The sequence below is a fragment of the Ovis aries genome, chromosome 13 (genome assembly GCF_016772045.2).
Source record: "Ovis aries strain OAR_USU_Benz2616 breed Rambouillet chromosome 13, ARS-UI_Ramb_v3.0, whole genome shotgun sequence".
In the NCBI taxonomy this organism is placed as follows: domain Eukaryota; kingdom Metazoa; phylum Chordata; class Mammalia; order Artiodactyla; family Bovidae; genus Ovis; species Ovis aries.
Window position 1 is genome coordinate 34,865,993 of NC_056066.1, and position 19,062 is coordinate 34,885,054.

General features: G+C 40.9%; 1 protein-coding gene across 1 annotated transcript; it reads right to left on the reverse strand.

Moving 5' to 3' along the window:
- Positions 1-320: 320 nt before the first annotated feature.
- LOC101117350 (lysozyme-like protein 1) lies at positions 321-11,655 on the reverse strand. The gene is made up of 4 exons (XM_027976415.3): positions 11,517-11,655; positions 10,867-11,025; positions 1,216-1,294; positions 321-419 (listed from the first exon to the last, which is right to left on the reverse strand). Exons 1-4 carry the CDS (start codon positions 11,653-11,655, stop codon positions 350-352), a joined length of 447 nt encoding a protein of 148 aa, XP_027832216.1. The 3' UTR covers positions 321-349.
- Positions 11,656-19,062: the final 7,407 nt, after the last annotated feature.

Consider the following 19,062-nt stretch of genomic DNA (forward strand, 5'->3'; position numbering starts at 1 on the left):
TCAATGCTCCAGGACAGAGGTCAGCAAACTACTGTCATTCCTCTAGTGTTCCCCTGGACCCGGAATTGTATTTTTAAAATAAGCAGCCATAAAGAAGAGAAGCTTGTTCCTCCTAGGACTAGGACATTTTATAGGTGACTTTTCAAGTCTTAACCTTGTGCTATTATGACATCATTGAAACCGAGTCAGGGTGAAGTCAAGACATTTAAATGGAAATATTTATTTCCTTAAAAATATAGCTTAACTTTCCGTCTCCAACTTTGAGAAGGACCATCAGGAGGATGGAGGACAAGATGACATGACCACTCTCACTAGGGGCTGTCATGAAGCATCCTTGGCACTGTCCAGTTCATGAAACCTCGCATCCCTTTTTCCACTCAGACAGGTCTCTGCCCTCACAGTTCTTCTTCCAGCCTTGCCTGGTGGGGAGAGGGAAGAAGGAACAACAGAGCAAAGTGTGAGAGTCTAAATGCTCTGAGGCTCAAAAACCATAGACAAGTAACCCACTTAACCAGCAGGGCCCAGCATTTGGTGTCATTTGTTTCTGGTCCTGATCTAAGTCCTGATCTAAAGACTCCATCTTTTTTGCCTTAAGACTTCCCTCTCCCTGGTTTTCTCCTAGTCTACATGAGCTTCAGCAACAAGCAAACAACTTTTATAAGGATGGGGCATTTAGTTAAACATCCACATCTCTTAAAATTTGGGTTCTGCAAGTGAGTGACCCAATCAGCAACGTTCACAAGAAAACACAGCCGCAGAGAGCCAGTGGGCACTGGCCAAGCCGTAGCTCACACAACCTGGGGAAGTTTCCTGTCAATTTCTCATGTAACCGACGTGGTTATTTTCCTCTCACTGCCACTGACTTCCCAAATCCTATCCAAATTTAGAGCCAGCTTGAGTTTTTTCTTCTGGTATACTGTCTTCAATGATGCTCTCCAGTTCACACGAGAAGACAGCCCTCTCTTCATTGTTTGCAGCATCTTGATGTGAAAAGCAATTGCAAATAATTCTGACTCCCTAACCCTCTACTCCCCATACTGATCCCAGGTTCACTGCACATCCACACAGCAATGGAGGATGATATAGACGAGGTCAAGTGGAAATCACTGGACCACTCTGTAGAGGTGAACTTGTTCCCATCCCCTGCAGCTTTGATGAACACATACACTAAGGGTTTCACCCATGTCAGCTTGTCTCCCAAGGAAAGACTCTTACCAGTAGTTCATGCCATCCGTTTCTTTAACAATTTTCTTGGCACAGATAATTGCATCCGTGAGGTCATCAGTCATCAAGGCTATAAGAGAGAGCAGTAGAGGGTTAGCTGAGAATTTGCTGTTGGAGGAGGGGAAGCCCAAATCAGATTTTATTCACTTTTCTCATTGCATTTGGGAGCAGGAGGGTTGGAAGAACAATGAGCTGTCTCCTTTTTTTTTTTTTTTTTGTTCCATGTCTTCACAAAGAAAGGATTGTTTTTGTTTCTAGGCCATCCACATTTTGAATTTTAGGACTTTTTGATAGAGGACTAGACCAGCTCTGAAAGGCTTTTGGAAGTGTGTTTAGGGAAAACACAACAGGAAAAAAATTCTTTTTTGGAAATGTGGTTAGGTAAAACACAATAGGAAAATGTTTATGTCCTAAAGAAACATAAAAGCTAGACAGGACAGTAGAGTTTTCTTTATTCATGTTAATTTGGCATATAAGATCTCCTTATAGGTAATGATTAAACTTCTGTTTATTGTAGCTTTCTGTTTTGTGCATTAAACTTTTTTTTTTATACCCAAAGTATTTCTCACATGCAGAAAACTTTAAGCTTTATGTGAAACCTTTGCCTTTATTACTTTTTCTATGGCTTTCAGGCATAACAAATCTTTCAACTGAAAATGTATTAATTCATATCACTTCACCGGAAGTGAGCTCAAAATCCTTCTCAACACAAATATGACAGGAAAAGGCAAATAAACAAAAAAGCCCAACATCATTTCTGTTTCAGGTTGCGTTCTCCAGAAGTAGATGTGGAGGTGAGTTTGGGGCGCAAGGTGTTTTCGTTAGGGATCCACACTGTAGAAGAATGGGTGGAAGCAAGAGTGGGCAGGGGAGACTGTAGCTGTGATCTGCAGAGGATATTCTGCTAGACCTGCACACAGAGAGCAAGGCTCCCATTGGGGGTGAAGCGGGTTGCTAGTCTGGAGATGCTGTGCACAGGTCGGTGGGAAGGGTGGGTGCTGCAGGCCCAGGCTGTGCAATTCATGGAGAGTGTTTGTCAACGTCCCACTTTGTTCTACCATTTTGTTGCACAAGTGAGATATTTTGCAAATACAAAAAAACAAACAACAACACGTTGCATGGAACCTTGAATTTCTTTAGGAAAATACGTTAAAGGGGTAGGAGGCAGGAAAATAAAGAACCTGGCTCTGGGCTAAAATGTGGAAACACAGTGAAATCACCACAGTGGGGCAGCAAAGGGGCAGAAATGAGCCCAGGGAGCACGTATGTACAAGGACCTGAGCCAACGGCGGCTTCTGCTCAGTGTTCAAATAGACAATTCTGTCCAGTCACACATGGATAAGGAGCGGGTTCTGTTGAATATCAAACATCATTCAAGGGAATCTTTTATTCTCCCCCATCCAACAACGGAAAACAGCAACAATCTACACAAAAAAGAACCAATTCTATTCGGTGGAGTTCTACTGCAAAGCCCCCAAATTTATATCTCCTTGTCCTTTCTAAAGTGGCAACAGCCAACTCAGATACCAGGCTGGTAGGAGAAACAGAGATTAATATAGGTGGGCTATACTAGATATAGAAGGCAATGACTGCTTCCTTAAAATCTGTTTCAATAAGGACTAAGTTATTGGAGGGAAACAAGAATGGCTATTATATTATTATATGCATGTGTGTGTCTATACATAGATATATTTATATCTCTATATTAAAAAACACTATGTTCAAATAATTTGGGGAAGGTTGACAGCAATTTGAGGCATATGGTCTGGTCTGGGAATGAGAAGAGGACTAGCTTCAGTAGATGGGCATGAGGTGCGTGCATTTTGTACACACATGAGATGCCACCTGCGTTGCACACACACCCCAGTGCTAGCTTGTTTTCAGGTTTCCATGACGAATAGCCCTACTTCTCTAATCCATGGGACAGAATGACATTGTCCCTAATTATAGCCTCTCTGGCCTGAGGCTGGGGGAAGACAGTCATGGAGGGTGATTAGGATATAAAACCAACATCCTGTTTTCTATTTTAAGGCCTTCCCTAAAAATCCCAAGCTCTTTTTATGAGAAAACAGATATGAGTGATCCTTCACCTCTAACTATAAGCCATCTAACATTTTAATTTCTGAGAATCCACTGTTGTTTTGCAAATATACACTTAACCCACATTTTAGTAATTGTTCCATCGGACAATATTCAGTTAGTAAACTGCACATAAAGTCAAGCTTGGCCATGCTACACTAGAGATTTTCTCTCCTACTGTAACAGCTAGACAGCTAGACAATAGGGAATGCAGAATCTTTGAGGGATAGAAACCAGATGAGGTGAGCCTTGGGATTGCTGTGACTTTCCGCCCAGAGGCACTTTCCAGACCACAAAGGTAGAATCCAGGCAGGCTATGGCAATCTAAGTAGAGGAGACAGAGATAAGAGGCCAAGACAGTTGGAATTTGTGAAGAGGGGTCCCTGTGAGGAAGGAGCCACCCAGGAGTGTGCCAGAACTCTGCAGAGAGAGACCTCTGAGTCTTTGACTGGAAAACTCCATGAGAGTAATCAGAAAACTGCTACCAGGAACCTCAGCAATTGCAGGGCTCATGCGGGGAGACGTGATCTGTTACTGGCCAGAGGAGAGAGACTTTGCTGAGCCCTGGTTTATTCAAGAGATGCCACAGATAAATACCTTGATAGTAAAGCTGCACAAGCCCTCCCATAGACTACCCCAGAATGTCCCAGACCAGAACTAACTGCTCGCCAAGATGAACTTCAATAATCCTTAAAGCAGCATAATCCAGATACTCAACAATGTAATATACAGGCAGTCTAGTATCCAGTAAAAAAATTGATCAAATGTACAAAAAGGTATAAAAACATAACTCACAGCCAGTAGAAAGACCTAGAAATGACAGAGCTGATTGAATTAGATAAGAAATTTAAAACAGTGCTTATAAATATGTTTACTGATAACAAAGACTTATAGGAAAACATCAGTCAAATGAAAGAAAGAATATAATTACCTGGCATTGAAAAAATACAATATCTGAAATTAAATATTCAATTGCTGAATTTAATAGATCAGGCATTTCACAAAAATGATCAGAGATCTTGAACATAAAATGATTGAAACTAAAACACAGAAAGGGAAAAGTTCTGAAAAAAAAAAAAAAAGAAGAGTCTCGGTGACCAATGAGAATAAAAAAATAATCTAGCATCTGTGTTATTAGACTCTTAGAAGGGGAAAGTTTAAACATTATTCACTCAGGGATCCAAAATTTTAGTGAATATCAAGCAAAATAAACACACAAAAATAGGGATTTGTGATCAAATTGCTAGATATTGTTGATGAAGAAATTGTAAAAGGGGATGGAGAAAAAGGACATGATACACACAGGGAGCTCAAGTGAGAAAATCACTGATTTCACATAATAAACAAGTCAAGCAGAAGATATTGGACATACTTAGTAAACTGAGAGAAAAACATCTGTCAGCTTGAAAGCGAAAGTGAAGTCGCTCAGTCGTGTCCATGGACTGAAGCCTACCAGACTCCTCCATCTATGGAATTTTCCAGGCAAGAATACTGGAGTGGGTTGTCATATCCTTCTCCATCTGTCAGCTTAGAGTTTTATATATGTAGAAAATATCTCTTATAGAAGAAAATGCAATATAGACATTTTCAGACACACAAAAGCAGAAAGATGCTTCCTAGAAGAATTCTACTCCAGGAAATTGTTCAAGGATGTTCTTTAGGCTGAAAGGAAATAGCCCTTAACAGTGTGTCCAAATGAAGGCACCAAAGGTTTGGAGAATGTTGTAATTGGTAAATGTGTGTGTGCTCAGTCGCATCTGACTCTTATGACCCCGTGGACTGTGGCACGTCAGGATCCTCTGTTCATGGAATTTTCCAGGCAAGAATACTGGAGTGGGTTACCATTTCCTCCTCCAGGGCATCTTCCCAACCCAGGGATAGAATCTGAGCCTCTTGCATTGACAGGTGGATTCTTTACCACTGAACCACCTGGAAAGCCCCAAATGATAAATATTGTATGGTAAATATAAAGAGATCCTTTCTCATCTGAACATTTTACTTAAAAGATATGCATTAAAAGCAAAAATAATAAAAAATGTACTGTGTCTATACATATTGTGAGGTGTAGAGCATGCATGTAATGTATATAGAAATGCATATACCATGATTCCCCGGTGGCTCAATCCCCCTGCCAATGCAAGAGACATGGGTTTAATCGCTGGTCTGGGAATATCCCACATGCTTTGGAGCAACCAAGCCCATGTGCCACAGCTACTGAACCTGCATTCCAGAGTCTGGAGACCACAACTTCTGAGCCCATGACTACAACTATTGCAGCCCGTGTGCCCTGGAGCCCATGCTCGGAAACAAGAGAAGCCACCACAATGAGAAGCCTGAGCATAACTAGACAGTAACCTCTGTTTGCTGCCACTAGAGAAAAAGACCACACAGCAACAAAGACCCAGCACAGCCAAAAACAAATAAATAAAATTATTTTTTAAAAGCATTGTGAAGTGTATAACATGTGGAAGTAAAAAGGATGACAACTTAGCACAGAAGACATCATGGGGAAAATTGAACCACAATAGTATAAAATTCTTATGCAGCAGAACATTGGTTTGGATTTTTTTTCAATGAATATATTGGAAACATTTATTTTTGAGATTTGTGACAGTTTGAAAACACTTGTAAACCACATAGCCTAGAAACATCAAAAATTAATAGTTAGATATGTCATAAATGCATAAAATATATGTAGCACACTCAGTTTAGTTCAGTTGCTCAGTTGTGTCCAACTCTTCGTGACCCCATGGACTGCAGCATGCCCAGGCTTCCCTGTCCATCACCAACTTCCAGAGCTTGCTCAGACTCATGTGCATTGAGTTGGTGATGCCATCCAACCATCTCATCCTCTGTTGTCCCCTTCTCTTGTGTAGGCACTAGTCTATCCTTAATAGGCACAAGGTGAATGATTATTTAATATAAAATTAACAACGTGTAAGCTTCCTTGGGCTTCCCTAGTGGTTCAGACGATAAAGAATGTTCCTGCAATGCTGGAGACCTGGGTTCAGTCCCTGGGTTGGGAAGATGCCCTGGAGAAGGGAACAGCTACCCACTCCAGTATCCTTGCCTAGAGAGTCCCATGGACAGAGAAGTCTGGAAAGCTACAGTCCATGGGGTCACAAAGAGTCAGACACGACTGAGCAACTTTCACTTTAGCTCCCTTCCTGTTTTATAATTTTGCCGTCAGAGAATTATATTACCGTACAGTATGTGTCTCTTTCTTTCATTTAAAAATGCAACAATGCTTCCAATAGTTTATTATGAATATGACTGCAATACTGCATGCCATGAGGATTTTCTAACCATTCATTAGAGTATAGGCTGGGCTATTGTAAGGCAATTGTATTGATGGCACTAGGTGATCGTAAAGTGATCATATTGCTGCTTCTTGGTTATTAATGCATGAATCATTATACCTTCATATATAAATATGAATTCCTTTTTCACATTATCTTTTGTGTCCAGTGTTAGTAATATATACAACATCTACAGTGTTTTGTATCATCTAAAACAAAATTGATATAGGTACTGACAAATGATTCACCTTACAAACAGGTAATATAAGCTTATAGAATCAATACATATGATAGAGTAAATGTATTTTCTCTTCCTTATCATTTTCTTAATAATGTTTTTCCTATAGCTTACTCTATTGTAAGAATACAGTATATAGTGCATATACAAAATATGTGTTAATCATCTGTTTATGCTGTTGGTAAGGCTCCTAGTCAATGGTAGGTTTTAGTAATACCTTGTTCAAGTGTCAACTTTATTATATGTGAAGTGGTATAATGTTATTTGGAGGTAGAAAGTGATGCATATTGTAAACCCTAGAGGATCTGCTAAAAATGAAACAGAAATGAAGTTAATAAGGGCTTTCCTGGTGGCTCAGATGGTAGAGAATCAATCTGCAATGCAGGAGACCTGGGTTTGGTCCCTGGGTTGTGAAGATACCCTGGGGAAGGGAATGGCTACCCGCACCAGTATTCTTGCCCAAGAAATCTCATGGACAGAGGGGCCTGGAGGGCTACAGTCCATGGGGTCACAAAGAGTCAGACACAACTGGGAGACTAATTAAGCATGCACACATGTACTTAAAAAGCCAATGATAGAAATAAAATCAAATACTGGAAAATATTCAATTAATCCAAAAGTCAGGAAAAATAAACCAAGAGTAGATGGATAGATGGAACAAATAGGAAACAAATAACAACATGGTGGATTTTAAAGTAATCATATCAGCAATTACATTAAATATAAATGATCTAAATCAAAGTTCAGCACAAACTATGGCCCACAGACCCACCCTCCATTTTTGTACATAAAGTTTTATTAGAACACAATCATGCCTATTCATTTCTATACTGTCTGTGGCTGCTTTTGTGCTGTATGACAAGTTGAATAATCAAAAAAGTGACTGTATGGCTCACAAAATGTAAAATATTTATTATTTATTCCTTTCAGAAAAAGTTCTCTGATCTAAATATTCCTGTGAAAAAGCAGAGATTGTTGGACAAGCTGTAAAAGCAGCATTCAATTATATGTTGTCTATAAGAAATTCATTCTAAATTAAATATACCAAAGATATTATTAATAGTGGTTTTTTTCATCTGAAGTTTTCATTTTGCTGCATAATCTCTGCTTTCAACAAATTACTTTTATCTGGTTGTTGTTGGTGGTGATGGCAGTCTCATTTTCTCATGCCAGTGACAGTCTATGAAGACTAGTCATTGGTAGACTTCTAGTTAGCTGCACTTATTTAAGAGAAGGATGCCTAAAAAAAAATAAAGATGATTAGGAGTCCAGTACAGAGGTGGGGATTTTCAACTGTGCATCTCACTGAGGGAGATCTAGCTAGTTTGTTCGCTGGGAAGCCCCCACTCAGAATCTAGTTTTCCTTTTCCTCTGTCTGGATTCCCCAGACTAGTGTCTTCTCTTCTGGAAAGACTAGGCTGGCTGCCATCATTCAGAGATCAGAGTGGAGGGAGGTGACTGGGACTACAGGAACTTGACTCCCTCTTAGGATGGAGCTCTCACATTCAAAGGTTGGTGAGGTCCCTCAATGAGAGAATTTCTACCTATTCTGTCCAAGAGAGAGAGAGCTCCAGTAACTTGCCAGGGTTGGGAGGAACAGTCAATAGATGAATGGAATCAGGAGATGAGTCAGGTGCTGTTTAACTGACTTTCGAATTAATCATACCATTTTTAGCCTGCCTTCACCCCAGTTTCTGGAAGTAGCTGATGTTGCTGATTTCTGAGCTCTTTTGGGATCCTGTGGTTGCTTTTTGGCTTTGCCAAGGTCAGCCTAGGATTCAGATTTCTCTAATTGCTAAATTAGTCACCATTAGTCCTCTCACTTTCAGCTTTGAACAATACTTACACATCCAACGCCATACTTAACTGGAAGACTCTAGTGGCAAGCTCATCAGTTCAGTTCAGTTGCTCAGTTGTGTCCAACTCTTTGCGACCCCATGAATTGCAGCACACCAGGCTTCCCTGTCCATCACCAACTCCCAGAGTTCACTCAGACTCACATCCATCAAGTCGGTGATGCCATCCAGCCATCTCATCCTCGGTCGTGTCCTTCTCCTCCTGCCCCCAATCCCTCCCAGCATCAGAGTCTTTTCCAATGAGTCAACTCTTCGCATGAGGTGGCCAAAGTACTGGAGTTTCAGCTTTAGCATCATTCCTTCCAAAGAAATCCCAGGGTTGATCTCCTTAGGGTATGCTAATGAGATTAACCAGGAAGGGGAGGGTTTTAAAAAGTCCTATCTGTAGAAAAGTGAAGGTATTGAATGTTTTACCCTGGGAGATAAGATTTGGAGATGAGAAGTACCTCCTAATCATCATTTTCAAACATTTGATAAGTTGAAGGCAAAAGGAGAAGGGGGCAGCAGAAGATAAGATGGTTAGATAGCATGATCAACTCAATGGGCATGAATCTGAGCATACTGCAGGAGACAGTGGAGGACAGAGGAAACTGGTATGCTACAGTCCATGGGGTCACAAAGAGTTGGACAAAACTAAGCAACTGAAAACAACAATGTATAAAATAGAGAAAATTTGTTTTTAATAAATCCAGAAGGAGAAACCAGCATTTAATGGGAGAACGCTATGAGGAGATGGATTTTGGCTCAACAAAAGAATGTTCTAAAATAAAGGCTGACCAAAAATTGAGTGGTTGGCCTCAGGAGGTAGTGAGCATTCCATAGTAAAGTAGGGGCAGGAACTACTAATTTATTAGGTAAATTTACACAGTGTGCAGTCATTCATACATTCACACTTGGTTACTGATTATCTTGTGCATGTCTACAAGAAATTAAAAGTTTATTTCCTGCTCTTAAGGAATTTGCTGGAGAATATTTTATGGCTCCCTGTCTTCGCTCTTTTGACCTTCCCTCCATTGATTTAGTCAATGAATATTTCTTGAGCTCCAATGGCCAGGGAGCATTCTAGGCATTGAGAATGCATCAGTGATTGAAATAGAACTCCTGCCCTCATGGGGTTTGCAAACAAGACAGTCACTTACTTTGCTTCATCTTTCTACTGTTGTCTTTGGCATGTTCTTCTCTATACTGCCAGCCATGACCATCATTCAGGTCTGTTTATTTCTCACCTCAACAATTGGAGGGGCAATTAAATTGTCTCTTCTTTAATCTCTCTCATGTCCAGCTTGCATATTCATTTTTCTGAAGCAACGCCACTGACCCATTCTGATTTCCTAGTGTGGGCAGAAATCAGTGGACTCTCCTCAGCTTGGGTCCCAGGGCCCTTCGTGGTCAAGTAGTCATCAAACTTTCCAACCACATGTCCTGTTATATTTTATGCATGTTTTTGCTTTTTTGTTCTCCTTAACTGGAGTAACACTTCTCTATCCTTGAATATCCAAATCTTATCTATCTTCCAAATATTAAATAAAATATCATAATGTCTATAAAGCTTCCCATGACTTTATTAATAACATCTCTTTCCTCTGAAGCTCATACCTGTTTACAGTCATTTATATAACTTTGTATAAGCACTCTTCCTTAACACCAGAATTCATGTTTGAAGAGTCCTGCTATGCTCAATTCTATGCCCACATATATTTCCTGAGTGATTAAAGAGAAAGACTTAGAAATAAATTCTAGCATCATTTCCACTGTTGAAGAAGTGCTGTGTGAAGTGAATTTGTCTCATTCTGTATAAAGAAGCATCAACTGCATCTTTTGAGTGGATTGCTTATGGAAAGCAGATAGCAAACCGCTTTCTCCTTCTCAACAAACATATTTAACCTCTCTATGCATGGAAGTGTAGTCAGGTCATTTGTCCAGGCCCCTGTTTTTGTGGTGGGCTTCATAAAACCCACCCTGGATGGAATAAGCCATCTTTGGACATGTTGACCACAAGGTTGTGAGTGCCACTTTGGGGAACTTTTCAATAATTTATAATAATTTATTTACAGACCCACTTGCACATCTGAACTTCCAAATTTTGGTTAAAGCAGAAGATGGGTGGATATTCTGTGGTCAGCTTTCCTGTCTGTTCCTAAGGATGATATTTTCAGAATCAAAAGCCTACCTGAGCAGGCCACGTGACAGCGGTTTTTCTCTTGTAGCTTTGTATTTCTGCACCACGTGTAACTGTTTATCTGAAAGATGCCATAGTCAATGCTCCCGTCCTTCAGTTGGGTCTGAGCCGTGGTGTTGTAGTGGCTCTCATAGTAGGCCATGCAGATCCCTAGAGGGGAAAAAAAGCCAGGAGTGTCAGTAAAAGAAATTCATTGTTTCCTCCTATCTGCTCTTAGGGGAGAGTTCCCTTATACATATTACACCAATGCTTTGCTCCCGACGTGCCCTGGGGAGTGTCAGGGCAGGTAGCACACCTGAGAAGCACAGGATGGGCAGGGAGGCACACCTAGTCAGTGGCTGACCCTGGACCAGACTAAATATCAGGTCTGCCCCTTGCAATGCTAGCAAGAGGGAGTTGTTTTCTCCTTCCTTTGCTGATGTCAATCATACAGGACTCCAGGAGTGAGGACAGGAGGGGCAGGGAAGGGGAGGGAAGCTCCGGAGAGCAGTCGTGGAGGATATGTGAATAGCCAGCATCCATTGCTGGTGGAGCAGAGCAAGGACAGGCTGGAAGCAAACAGAAGTAGGTATGGGAGGGGCCTTTGACATCTCAAGGAAGAGTTAAAGGGCAGAAGGAGAACAGGAAGGGAGAAATCTCACAGTTTCCAAGGCTAAAGCCTCGGTAATTGTCCAGGCTGGCCCTCGAAAATATTTTTGCCAGTTTACATCGAGTGTAGATTTTGGGCTCAACGACTGTGACCAGGCAGCCCATCAGGGCCAAAATACCAGCAGCCTTCATCCCCAGGCCTGTTGAAGGCAGAACCTGTCAAGAATAAGAGACCACATGAGACAACCTTGCTTGATTCCCAAGACTAAGTTTCTCGCCAACAAGAACTTCCAAATCTGCCAGCCTGAATGTGTCCTGTCACTTGTAAACACTGAGAACTAGCATTAGGGAAAACCCAAGTGCCAATAGTACATAGTACAGGGAAGGAATGATTGCAGGCTCTCTAAAACTTTCTACATGGCTGTGCGTGTGTGTTCAGTTACTTCAGTCACGTCCAACTCTGCGACCCCGTGGACGGTAGCCCGCCAGGCTCCTCTGTCCAAGGGATTCTCCAGTCAAGAATACTGGAGTGGGTTGCCATGCCCTCTTCCAGGGGATCTTACCAACCCAGGGGTCAAACCCGAGTCTCTAGGTTTCGTGCACTGGCAGGCAGATTCCTTACCACTAGTCACACCTGGGAAGCCATTCTACATGCTGCTGCTGCTAAGTCGCTTCAGTCGTGTCCGACTCTGTGCGGCCCCATAGACGGCAGCCCACCAGGCTCCCCCACCCCTGAGACTCTCCGGGAAAGAACACTGGAGTGGGTTGTCCTTTCCTTCTCCAATGCATGAAAGTGAAACGTGAAAGTGAAGTCGGTCAGTCGTGTCCGACTCTGTGCGACCCCATAGACGGCAGCCCACCAGGCTCCACCATCCCTGGGATTCTCCCTGCTACTTTCAAGTAAATGCTAAGCTCCTGGGACCTGGCAAGGAAGGGAATCAACCTTCCTTTACTGATGTCCAGAAAGAATCCACAGAGGGTGACACATTTCTCGGATTCCCCATTTTAACTCTGTGACTAGAAATAACCAGAGTACAATGAGGTAAGCGTCGCCTGTACACATGGAATCAGACATCTCAGTTTCAACCAGAGATGGATATACATAGGTCTTCATAGACAAACTTAAGATTTATTGTTGGGAGTTTATTGAAAGGAGAAGATTTTTTTTTAGAAGACAGGAAATGTTTTATTTTTTATGTTTAATTTTTAAAACCTTTTTATTTTACATTGGAGTATAGCCAACTACCAGGCTTCCCTGGTGGCTCAGACAGGAAAGAATCCACCTGCAATGTGGGAGACTTGGGTTCGATCTGGGTTGGGAAGATCCCCTGGAGGAGGGCATGGCAACCCACTCCAGTATTCTTGCCTGGAGAATTTGGTGGACAGAGGAGCCTGGCGGGCTACAGTCCATGGGGTCACAAAGAGTCAGACATGACTGAGCGACTAAGCACAGCACAGCACATAGCGGATTAACAATGTGATAGTTTCAGGCGGACAGCAAAGGGACTCAGTGATACATATACATGTATCCGTTCTGAAGGTAGAATATTTAGCACCTTATCTTTCCTCTTTTTTTTTTCATAACTCATTATCTCCTTTTTCTCTTGATACTTTTCCAAATATGGGAACGTTGCTTCAAAAATATCAGTGTTATATTGCAAATGCAATATAATATTTTTCTGGATTCTTCCATCACTGTTTCATGGGTCCCCTGAAAAGCTTGGTGTCAATGGCAAGCAAGAAGGGGACAAATGACGATGAGTCAAAAGAAGAGAAAGTGCTGGTGGTGGGAGGACATAAAGGGACTCCCACCTAATCGTTTAAAATGAAAGTAGGATCAAAAGGTCCATGCCTTGCTGGCTACTGGTTTTCCAGAAGTGATTCATCTTCCAAAGAAATTTGTCTTCCCCAAATAGGTCAACCTTGCTGAGATGAGGGTGGAGAGAAATCTCTGGTAGCTGCTCCTGATTCTGAATCTGACAGTCATACGTACTTTCATCCAGTATTATTTTCTTCACCTGCCTAGACATTTCTAGAGTTGTTCATTTCTCCTTGTGGAGCCAAGTTTCCCAGTTGAGAGGAGAGGCTAAGAGCAAGGCTGAATATTCAGCAAGGCCAGAAGGGAATCATTATGGGGGCTTTAAGAGAACTGACCAATAAGCAGACTACATGTCAGATGGGGTGGCTAGATACATACTGGTGAGTAGCAAGGATCAGTAAAATAGGCTTGCTTTTTGTAAGTAAAGTTTTATTAGGACACAGCCATACCCATCCAGTAATATATTGTATACGGCTGATTTTTACAGTTGAGTATTGTGTTGGAAATTGTATAGACCATAAAGTCTAAAATATTCAGTATCTGGACCTTTATAGCAAAAACCCCTGATGTATAGCAGGGAACTATACCCTAGCACTGTGCCAGGAACTGAGAGGGAGACCAACAGAGGCTTATGACATAGAGTTTACAAATCCAGTTGGTGTCTATCCCTTATCTTTAGACTCTCACTGGTCTCAAGCAAATAAAAATAAAACAAAAGCCCACAGCAGTGGTGGCCCCAAGTATAACATTCTACATCCTTCAAGCTGGGGGTTGCCATTGTTGATTCTTTGGGACAGATGGCTTCACTAGAGTGATTTCAGTTAGTCAGTTCAGCAGCTCAGTTGTGTCCAACTCTTTGCGACCCCATGAACTGCAGCATGCCAGGCCTCCCTGGCCATCACCAACTTAGAGTCTATCCAAACTCATGTCCATCAAGTCGGTGATGCCATCCAAGCATCTCATCCTCTGCCATCCCCTTCTACTTCTGCCTTCTATTTTCCCCAACATCAGGTCTTTTCAAATGAGTCAGCTCTTCACATCAGGTGGCCAAAATATTGGAGTTTCAGCTTCAACATCAGTCCTTCCAATGAACACCCAGGACTGATTTCCTTTAGGATGGACTGGTTGGATCTCCTTGCAGTCCATGGGGCTCTCAAGAGTCTTCTGCAACACCACAGTTCAAAAGCATCAATTATTCGGTGCTCAGCTTTCTTTATAGTCCAACTCTCACATCTATACACGACCACTGGAAAACCCATAGCCTTGACTAGACGGACCTTTGTTGACAAAGTGATGTCTCTGCTTTTCAATATGCTGTCTAGGTTGGTCATAACTTTCCTTCCAAGGAGTAAGTGTCTTTTAATTTCATGGCTGCAATCACCATCTGCAGTGATTTTGGAGCCCCCAAAAATAAAGTCAGCCACTGTTTCCATTCTTTCTCCATCCAATTGCCATGAAGTGCTGGGACCAGATGCCATGATTTTAGCTTTCTGAATGTTGAGCTTTAAGCCAACTTTTTCACTTTCCTCTTTCACTTTCATCAAGAGACTTTTTAGTTCCTCTTCACTTTCTGCCATAAGGGCGGTGTCATCTGCATATCTGAGGTGATTGATATTTCTCCCGGCAACCTTGATTCCAGCTTGTGCTTCTTCCAGCCCAGTGTTTCTCATGATGTACATGATGTACTCTGCATATAAGTTAAATAAACAGGGTGACAATATACAGCCTTGACGAACTCTTTTTCTTATTTGGAACCAGTCTAGAGTGATTTAGGTCTTATTAAAAGGGTACCTGCCCCAGAGACATGCCTCAGGTGATTCTGGGGGAGACACACCATTCTACTTACCTAATCAGTGATTAGGAGCTCACACAAGCTTCCTGCATCCCACAAAGCCATTCTGATCCTGACCAGGCACAAGTGATCTTGGCCAAACCAAGGACCTTTCTGTAGAGCTTTAGAGAAAGAAGAGTTCTTAGCTCTTTTGTTTCCAACTGTCAAGAGATTCTAGAATTCTATTTCTTGGGACTTATATGATAACTACATTTAGGGACAGGCTACTTCTTTTTCTTCATCTTCTTCCTCACTTCTCAACTCCACTGAGGCCTCCCACCTGACTGAGAGCTTGTTTCTAAAATAACCGCCTCCAAACTTTATCATAAATCCCATCAGTAAAGAAAATTAAGTGTGTTTCCCCTGTAGGTATATACTGAATTATAAACCATACTCAAGTCCTTCTGTACTAATATGTTACATAAATTATAAGCACTACCAAACTAGAATTTTAAAAGGGTGTGACAGACATGAAATTAACATTCAAAAGTTGTTTTAACAGTACAAAGGGTCTTTTCTCTAACTGAATTACTATCATTACTAAAATATTTTTAGTAAGATCAGAATGATTGAATGAGATTAATTAGCTTTGAAAACTTTGGTTTAGTGCTCTGTGGATCAATAATTAAAGGGATAATTTTAAGATCCATTTATTTCCATTCTCAGATTTAAAGGATATTTGAAATTAATTCTCATTATGATATGCAGATCTAAGGAAAAAAGTTATTGTTGGTTGCACACAATAATCATTACATTCTTTTCTTAAATTCTATATGCCAATTTATCAAAGATTTTTGTTGAAATTTACCTAATAAATGTTTATTTTTCCAGTTATGAATCTTTGCTTTTGCAACTTAATTAGAAATGAAAATTTAATTAGAATAGAGTTTTCTAGTTTTAATAAAGGTCTTTGAAGCCTACTGGAATTTTTTTAATTTTGGAAATTTTTGAAAAATGCTGGGAAATAATAAGATTTTAGAAGTGTGCAGATATAATACAATTTTTAATATCAAATCTCAAAATTCCAAAAGCATAATTAGGATAGTAAAAATTTATCTTTCCCACCGTCAGAAGCACTAGTTTTCTCTCCCACTGGCAACAGCTGATACAGCTGTATCTTCCAGAGATATGATACATAGACACACATATATGGAGTCTTTTATATCCTTCTTAAACTATTCCTATGCCTTATTTTTAAAGCCTGATAGTATATTTTAAGAATCTCTTTTTATGGCTGTGCTGCATTGCATTGTGTGACATAGTATAACATATTTGGCCAACTGGGTATTGATTTACATTTAAGTTGTTTCATTCTTGTCTTATAAGGATATTAGACTAAATAATCTCCTCTGTCCGTGGAATTCTCCAGGCAAGAATACTGGAGTGGGTAGCCATTCCCTCCTCCAGGGAATCTTTCTGACCCAGGAATCAAACCTGGGTCTCCAGCATTGCAGATAGCTTCTTTACAGTCTGAGCCACCAGGCAAGCCCAAATAATCTTTTATATATACATATATATATACACACACATATATACATACATACATATATATATGTTATTTGCATATTTGCAAAAATATATGTAGGATAAATTCCTGGAAGTGGAACTGCTGAGTCTAGGATTGTTTCATAGTTCTGCTAGATATTGCCAAATTGTCTTCCACATAGTCCTGTATCAGGAGATGAGATTCCTTCCCTTCTACCTGGCAGCAGCAGTTATTGAACTTCATAGTCTTTGCCAATCTGAGAGGTAGGAAATGGCTTCTTAACATGGTTTCAATTTACGGCTATGTTTCCTTTCATATGTTTAGGGTTCATCAGTGGATCTTTTTCTGTGATGAACTGTCTCTAATATGAAAAAATATTACAAGTTTGTTCTTCAGATATCTTTTTCAGATTCATTTCAGAACTGGAGCAGGAAAAGCGCAAGATGAACCTGGAGCATCTTGTTAGTGCTAAAAGGTAAGGAAATACTTAAAAGGAGAGAGAGAGAGGAACAGGGAGGGATTAATATATCAAACAGAGAGAGGAGCCAAGTTGAAAGAACTCCCAATGGCCAATATTGGAGTAACTTGAGTGACCAAATAAATAACTATAGGATTAGATTATAGCTCAGAGAATAAAATAAATATCTATAGTGCATACTGGAACAAATAAATGATTGAATAAATAAATATTCAGAGAAAAGAAGCAAATCTTACAGAAGAATTCTAAATAATCTTTTTAGATAGTCTCTCCTCTAGGAAATGGAGCTTAATTCTGAGTAGCAGCTGGTTCTAGTGACACGCTTCCAACAGAGAGAGCATGGAAGGGGGGAAAAGGTGACTTTACAGCAGAGAAACCTGGTGGACCCCACCTTAGCCAGTGATGAAAAATGACCTCATCAGTGCTTAGTCATGTTCTATAGCCCTTGATGTGACGTGATGAGAAGAGCACCTACCTCTCAGGTTTTCTCCCAGCATCCACAACCCCAGTCTAATTTCGGGAATGTAGCCAAACCCCCGTGAAAGATATGCTACAAAATACCTGGCCAGAATTATTTAAATGTATCAACGTCATGAGAAATTAGACTGAGAAACTGTTATAGACCAGAAGAAAGATACAATAACTCAATTTAATGTAGTGTCCTGGATTGGCTTCTGGAATAGAAAAGGATAATATTCATAAAACCCGTGAAATCTGAATAGTGCCTGTAGTTAATGCATTGATTTCTCAGTTTTGATGAATGTGCTGTGGGTATGTCACACGTTAGTGGTAAGGACCTGGGTAAAGGGAATATGGAGATAAATACAAACTTAGTCTAAAATTATTCTAAATAAATAAAACTAAAAGACTCAAAACATCTGCTAGTTTGCATACCTCTGATAGCCACATATACCAGAAAAGTTGAGCAAATCTGAAATACTTGTGTGATACTGTGCTTTGTAATAAGAATATATATTTGGTCTTCATCCTTGTTTCTTGGGATGTCCTAAATAACAAGAGTGAGAAAGTTGTCTGATATTCACAGCAAATTCCTTTCAACCACACCTGAGTTTATGTTAATGATATGACTTCTCAAAGCATCAAAGGATGGGGCTGGTTTCTAGGAAACCAACCATGTGATTAGAAGGTTGGAACTTTCAGTCCTAGCCCGCTAGCCCACCTTACCTATAGCTTCCAGTGGGGGAAAGGGGTTGAGTCCAGTCCTCACGGGCCAGTGAGTTAATCAACTATGCCTCTGTTACGAAGCCTCCAAAAGGAGCCAAAAGAAGGGGCTTAGAGAGATTCCACGTTGGTGAATCAGAACATATTCACGTGCTAGGGGGCTGGTACCTCCTGAACTCAACGTGGCCAGAAGCTCTGGTGTTCAGGTCCTTCCAGACCTGGCCCTGTGGATCTCTTCATCTGACTGTTCATTCGTGTTCTATAATACCCTTTGCAATAAATGAGTATCTAGAAAGCAAACTGTTTTCTTGAATACTGTAAGCCACTATGAGCAAATAATCAGACCAGAGGAAGGGATTGTAGGAGCCTCCAATTTATATCCTATTGGTAGGAAGTAAAGCAACAGCCTGGACTTGTGATTGACTGTCTTGTGGGACCAAGCCCTTACCTGTGGGATCTGATGCTGCTGTCTCCATGGAGACAGTGTCAAGATTGAGTTACAATACAGGATGTTCACCCAGTGTCCACTGAGAACTGAAGAACTGCTTGGTGCTGTTGGGAAAACATACACGCTCAACGGACTTCTTTATGGTAAAATAAAGGTGTTGTTGTTTAGTTGTTAAGTCATGTCCAACTCTTTCGCGACCCTATGGACTGTAGCCCACCAGGCTCCTCTGTCCAGGGGATTTCCCAAACAAGACTACTGGAGTCAGTTGCCATTTCCTCCTCCAGGGGATCTTCCTGACCCAGGGATCAAACCTGTGTCTCCTGCATTGGTAAGTGGGTTCTTTACCACTAAGCCA